General features: G+C 40.9%; 1 protein-coding gene across 1 annotated transcript in view; it reads left to right on the top strand.

Annotated features, from left to right (window-relative positions):
• Positions 1–6450, top strand: part of LCP2 (lymphocyte cytosolic protein 2) — a 27238-nt gene extending 20788 nt beyond the window's left edge. The window contains exons 15-20 of the mRNA XM_017726548.1: positions 1–13; positions 2472–2521; positions 3376–3479; positions 4290–4373; positions 5130–5285; positions 6005–6450. The exon at positions 1–13 is cut by the window's left edge and continues 123 nt beyond it. Of these exons, the coding sequence (XP_017582037.1) occupies positions 1–13; positions 2472–2521; positions 3376–3479; positions 4290–4373; positions 5130–5285; positions 6005–6127 (530 nt within the window). The 3' untranslated portion in view covers positions 6128–6450. The remainder of the gene's footprint in view (positions 14–2471; positions 2522–3375; positions 3480–4289; positions 4374–5129; positions 5286–6004) is intronic.
• The last annotated feature ends 742 nt before the right edge of the window (positions 6451–7192 follow it).

Raw genomic sequence — 7192 nt, 5'->3', positions numbered from 1 at the left:
TTTACCATGACTGGTTATTCCTTTTGAGTTTCAATCTCTTGGCAGTTCAGCAAATACCAGCATGAGTGTGGCTGTGGGGTTCTCAGGCACACAAGGTAACCACGTGTGATGCCTTTTCCTGGTCTTAAAATCAAGAGTTGTACACGGTTAGAAGGGGAAAAGGGATTTTACCTTGGGATTTATTTTAAGGATCCTTAGATGCACACGTCCAGGTCATATGCATCTGCACCCTGCTGAATATACCCCAAAAGATGGGGTATAACATTTAGGTGTTACTAATTAGCAGATCTATCAAAGATTCCCTAATGAGAGGCTCAAGTGAGCCCCCCTCCCCAAGGAACCTTCCCCTGGATGGTTCTATCTTGGTTTACAGAATGTGTTCTGGAGAGGACCTTGGGCTCTGGGGCACACTGATCCCTAACTACAAAGCTGCTAAAATGTTGAGTCTCTCAGCTTGACAAACAAGTCCAAGAATGTAGGCAAAAAGCACTGAGAATACAGAAGTTGTAAAAAGGTATAACAGGGGTATAAAAGAAAAGGCAAAAAATCTTCATGGCATCAGCGTGGAGTAGTTCATTACTCAGACTGTGCCCTTGCCTCTACAAAATGCTCATTAGTGCTGTTGCCACTATCCAGGAGAATCCTTCCTAGAACTGAAGCTCTGTGTCAGTGGAGCAGAGAGTGTACATCAGGCAACCAAGAAAAAACCACGAATCTCTCTGGTTTATGGCAAGGAACTATCTTAGACCCTACATGGTACAAGGCTTCCATTCTTGAGGCATCTCTCCCATTGCCTGCAGGATCCACAAGAATGACAAGTCCTTTTGGGAAGGGATCATCTCCTACAAAACCAGGCAGGATGTAGGACAGAGGGGTCCTCCGTGCTCTAGGAGCTTGAGTGTTAGAGGTGCAGCTCCTCACACTTCAAAACTAAAAAACAGCACAACCCCAGTTGTCTGGAGTTGAATCTGAAAGAATTTCACCTCCCTTTTACTAAATTTTACTCTGATGGTTGATAATTCCTATTTAAAATTGTGAACCTTCCTGCAGTTTTTTCGCAGCTTCAACTTAAAAATATTTGATTTTTATGCCTTCATTTGTTAAACAGAAGAGCTCCTAACTAAATTTTGATTTCTGATGTAGCATGCAACAGACTTAGACTTTGATGAATTAGAGTGGTCTCCTTAAGTCCACATCTGATGCCCATTTCCTAATCTCTGTATTCTTTTAATGGCTCTGTGATGAATTCCTCACATTTACCATCACTCTCTGGAACTGCTGAAACCAAGCAAAACAAATATTGCAGTAGCAATAGCAAGGTCATATGCAAATTGAACTATTCCTGTGATGAGCACTTCTGCTTGTATTCAAAGAGCATTGCCAAATTTTGCTGTAGCAGAGGCCCCCAGTTTGACTGATTCTCTCCCATACATTAAATCATGATAGGGTGTTTTTGTTCTGCAAACAAAATTAGCATATTTATCTCAGAGCCTTTTCAACAGCTCATTTAAGCAGAAGAGAAATATGAACAGTAAAGGAAAGGAGTGCAGGCCATTTGTTCTCAATTAGGTGAAGAAACCAAAAATAGTAACAAAAATTGAAGAGTGGGACTCCATTTTGAGCAGTTTTGGATGTGGGTTGAGGTTGGCAGAGATCTCTGGATGTCTTCTGGTCCAACCCCCTACCCAAGCAAGGTCACCTTGAACAGGCTGCCTGGTACCATGACCAGATGGCATTTGTATGTCTACAAGGAAAGAGAAAGATTCCACAACATTCTTAGCAACCCACTCCAGTGCTTGGTTGCCCTGACATTAAAAAATGTTTCCTGATGTTCAGAGGGAACCTCTGAGTTTCAGTTTGTTCCCACTGCCTCAGATCTTGTCACTGGGCACCAGTGAAAAGAGCGTGGCTCTCCCTTCAGGTATTTATGTGCTCTGATAAGATTCCTCCTGAGCCTCGTCAGCTTCCCAGCTCCCTCAGCCTTTCCTCACCTGGGAGATGCCCCAGTGGCCCTTCCTAGCTTGCAACATAAATGTGAAACTGCATTTTTATCAACAATGTTACAGAAACTGCAAGAAAAATAACTCTGTAAGTGGAACCCCACAGCGAGCAATGTCTAGTGAGCTGCTCCCTGTGCTGCCTGCTCTGGGGGAAGGACAGAGTCATCCCTGTGAAAACTCAACAAGCTGAAGTACTTCTCTCTGCATTGATCCTGGTACAGGAGTCTTGGTGGCCTTGACTGATTACCTTATTCCCAGATACTGAGCTCCAGGTAAACTTAAAGGTGGATCCACATACTTGAAAAGAAGGAAAGAAACACAAAAAGAAGGAAAGAGAAGGCTCTCCTCACCCTGCACAGGTCTCAAGGGGCTCTCACATTCTGTAAAACAGGCACAAACTCCAGATCAGGTGATCAGAGCACAGAAATGTTGTAGAGAAATGTTGTATTTATACTATTTTTTTTTAAACAGTGGTAGAAACCTGTCTACAACTGGCTCACTACCACCACGCTTCCATCCAGGTTTGTATCCTGCATTCTTGCATTTTTTTTCTTTTTTAAGTGATTGAAAGTTGAAGGGTAGTTTCAGTGCAGCCAATACAGTAGTTTGTTTTTTTTTTTCCTATGGATGTTTCTGCTTGGTCTGTGAACAGAAAACTATCAAGCTCCTGAAAGGCACCTTGTGTACCTTCCTTAGTCTGAATCAAAGATTTTGGGCTTTTTTTCCTCCTGAAGTTTGGTCTTCCTGCCTAGTTAAATCAGTGTCCAAACTTCATATAACCATCCTTTTCTGTACAGTACTGAGAGCTGAGGTATGCAAATCACTGTGGTATGCTAATACTCCCAAAAAAGGTTAGCAAATGCTTTTCATGTGAAATATGCTCCATATTTATCTGGTAGGAAAAAAAAAATAAAGAAAACTTAGACATCAGTTGCTTTACAAGTAATTTTTTGCATATGGTAACAGCTGTCAGTGTCCTACAGTGACATTTTTTACTTTCTAATTGCTGAGAAGGCAAGGGTTGCAAAGAGATAACATTACTTCTGTCTCTAAAGAAACCAAGTTGCTCTCAAGTGAATAACTGTGGTACAGAAACTGATAAATTGTCACCTTTATTTCAAGTTCATCTGTTCTTATGGAAATCTGAACTGCAAGAGCTCAGTTAAAGCCCCTGTGCACCAAGGATGAAATTATGTAAAGAACCTGGTTCTCATAGAGAAGCCTAAATCTGATTTCAAATCAATTCCAAATGTCTCAGTAGCAGGATGATACAAATACTTCATGCTTCGTAAAATCAAGATCCTACACCCTGGATGCACAGATGAAATTATTTTCCTGGTTTTAACATTGTTTTTCTACTTTTGTATCTTTGAAGGCGGCAACAGCAGATCTCCTTCAAGAGGCCCAGCTGACATGAGACCTCCCCTGCCAATTCCTAGCAGGCAGACTGTTCACCAGACAAACACAGAGGAAGATGAGGTACAAAACATGAACCATAACTGTAACGACAGCAAATTTTCTGGTTTCGAGAAAGAACGTCTTTCAAAGTTGTTTTTCTAGTCGGTAGCCACTGTCAGGACGCTACTGAGTGCTTTCAGTTTCCTTTTCTGTGTCAAACTGTAGTGCCTTATTTTGTCCTCACCAAGAAAAACAGCAATGGATAAACCCCAATAGAACAAAATAAGAAAAATACTTGGTTGCTGGGTTACTTGTTTTGCACAACTGCCTTCAGGTAGCATTAGATTTTCAGTTCTCCTTCCACAAAACTTTGATGAGTAAAGGACTCATTCTTTTAAGTGCATTTTTCCTTCACATTTCCTTAAATAAAACAAGTTTAGAGCAAACCACTTGTGGTGATAACACTGAGCAACCATACAAAGTATATTCACAGGAAGTCTGCATTATTGTCTCAGATGATAGTTAAAAAACAAGCAGACAAACGAAGGCAAAGGATGCCTTTGTGCCCAGCGTCCAGGTAGACAAAAGAGAACATGCCACTTAAAATCTTAAAATATTTGGAAATATCTGTTTTCTTATCTTACTTGCAGGGGCATTACAGCACGATCTGTAATATTTTCAAATTTATTGAAGTGAGCAGATAATTTAAAACAATTTAGCACTACTTTCCAGGAGCAGGATTACTTACAGCAGTATGATCCCTGAAACTCATACCCTCAGAGGTTCTGCACATAGACCCAAATATCCCTCACACTACTCTACAGATTTCTCTCTACTTATTTGTGTGTTGCCATTCCTGGCAGCTGACTCTGTCCTTGTCCTGTCCCCCAGCCCCAGGGCTCTCTGAAGGATGAGTGGTACGTGGCTTTCGTCAGCCGGCCCGAGGCAGAGGCAGCGCTCCGCAGGATAAACAAGGTACCTGCAAAGGGCTGGGCATCCCACACTCATCTAGGCCACAGAGACCAGCAAATTGAAGTACAGGTTCAAACAAGGCTTGTCTGTGCATGTGGAAATAAATGAAAATCATAAATAGAATTATATCCCATTGCTGTGGGAGCTGTGGTTGCTCTCTGCTGCCTCACAGCACATGCCATGAGCTGAAGATGGCACCTGCACCACACCAGGGACTCCAGTACTAAAGTCCAGCTTATGAGGTCCCATTCAGTGCCTTTAAGAAAGGGATTTCCGTGGAAGACTTGTCAAAATAGATCTGAAATTAAGAAAAGCAGAGAGAGTGATACAGTATCACTGCCTTTACCTAAATTACACAGACAATGGCATTATTTTAAGCTGTCTGTAAATACATCACATAGGAACTTTGATGGGCACTTAGCAGAAATGAACTTCTCTTCTGGTTAAAGTGATATGAGGTTTGGTCTTTGATATTTTACTTCCTCATTTAATGGAATCTCTTCCTCATTTAACACCATTCCTACCTTCCCTAAAAATCTGCTTTTGGAACAGAGAGGAAAATTTTAAGTAGCAAACTGAAAAACAACCCATTTGTCAAATGACCTAAATGCTTTAATAGAGCAGTTTCTCTTATGGGAAAGGAAAAAGATTTCAGAAAGAAAAAACAGTTAAAAGCATGAGTGCTGTAGGTAAGGTTGTTACATTGATCAAGCCCAGGAGTGTCTGCTATTTGTCATCTTTCATTTTTTCATGTTTCAGGATGGAACTTTCCTGGTGAGAGACAGCTCACGCAAAACTGTTACTCACCCATATGTACTGATGGTGCTGTACAGAGATAAAGTGTACAACATCCAGATCCGGTACCAGGAGCAGGATCACTTATATTTGTTAGGAACCAGCTTAAAAGGAAAAGAGGTACTATGTGTTTTTCACACTGCTTCTCTTCATTGTAAGGGATCTCCTGCCTCATTCCTAAGTGTCAGGTGACTCTTCTCCTGGAATTCTGCTTATTGTCTTAGAGTTATTCATGGGAGAATGTTGTTATTGCTGGAAGTAGAATCAGGCTGTGCTGTTTGCACTCAGGGAATGAAGGGGTGGCCTTAGAACACAGCCATTAGAAGTCCATGTACCTGGTTAGGGAATGCTTGTTTACCACTGAGATACCAGATAAGGGAAATGCAGAGCTGAGAGCTAATCCATACCTGCCAAGTTACAGCTTTGCTCCCAGACCGGTGGCTCAGCCCCAGCCAGCAGGACTGTGTGGGTTTGCTGGCCCCAGACAGACTGGTGAGCACACTCCTGGCAGTTCTGATCGAGACAGAACCCCCTGAACTGATCAGCCAACTCTGAACTCCCAAGTACAGTCATCACATCAAGCAGATTGACAACATCATGTATTAAACAGACCAAGACTACATAAATTAATTATACAACATTGCAGCAGCAATAACAGAGTTACTGAGCTACAGATCATGGCAGGAATGAGAACAGTTGATCTGGTGGTATTTACTGGACCTTATGTATTTTTATGATACTGATAAATATTTAGAATTTTAAAAAACCCTTTTGTTTCTACTGGTTACTAATAATTCTGACATTTTGGCCTTAGCCTTCTCATTTTTTCCATCCCACAGGAATTTTCTTCTGTAGCAGATATCATTGACCACTTCCAAAGAACACCCCTTCTTCTGATTGATGGAAAAGACAGAGGTTCAAGAAACCAGTGCATGTTAAAATATGCTGCAGGACATATTTAAATGAAACCTTAGAGAAGATCACATATGGTACTGAAGCCTACTGAAGTTTGTAAACTTCAAGATATTTCCCTTTTCAGCAAACTAAAATAATGAAGTCATTAAAATTCATAATTTCAAAGAAAAAGGACTATGTTATTTTTAAATTATGCCTTAAATACAGTACTCCGTAAATATAATTTTCCTACAAAGTGTTTATTACTGTCCATTAATCATACAGCACATGATAATTTTTTATCTTCCAAGATATGTATATCCTCTTGAAATTATTTCCACACCAAATTTGATGAACCATAAATAAATATTAGTACAAGTCTCTGCTTTCACAGGAGCTCTTTTTTTTGATCAGAATTGCAGCAGCAATTTTGTTATTTGAAGCAATACTGAGTAGGCCCAAACATTGTCAAAGCTGAGGAGCAGAGAGAAGACAATGAAAGTTGATTTTTCCCCCAATAAATCTAACTATGTTCACTTCTGTGAAAAGACTGAGTCCAACCCAGATCTGAAGGACATGCAGGTTTCAGGGGCACCAAAAGCCTCCAGCCCTGGAAATGCAGGTGCATGTCAGGATCTGGGTCTGGGTTATTCAGCTGTGAAACTGTTCACACTTTTCCAGGAAAACACCACACCCACAGACAGCACATCCTCTCTGTCGGGCCACTAAGGATTCCATGCCTCAGCCCACAGCTGGAACTCTGCATCTCCTAGAATTCTCTAACCTCACTCAGGAAGAAGATTCTCTCCACACAAACCTCTGTTCAGCTGTGTCTTTCTGACTGAACCAAGCAATTACATTTTTACAAGGAGTACATCAATAATACTATTATCATGTGATCCTTAAGTGGCAGAACCCCCCCAAATCTCTTAGAAAGCACACAGTCAGGCCAAACTTAGTTCCTCTTGCACTACTGCTTTTTGTTTTACTGTATTTTTAAAAGAAAAATAGGGGCATTCTCAGTTCAAAAATACAAGTTGCAGTTGATTTATCCAATTCATTCCCCTGGGTTTCAATTTCCTTTGTGTTCTAAGAAGACCTTGGTTTGATAATTATGACAGAGTTGGTTACAC

This window comes from Corvus brachyrhynchos, unplaced genomic scaffold (genome assembly GCF_000691975.1).
Source record: "Corvus brachyrhynchos isolate BGI_N302 unplaced genomic scaffold, ASM69197v1 scaffold262, whole genome shotgun sequence".
Taxonomy (NCBI): domain Eukaryota; kingdom Metazoa; phylum Chordata; class Aves; order Passeriformes; family Corvidae; genus Corvus; species Corvus brachyrhynchos.
This window is presented reverse-complemented; position numbering and strand designations above follow the sequence as displayed.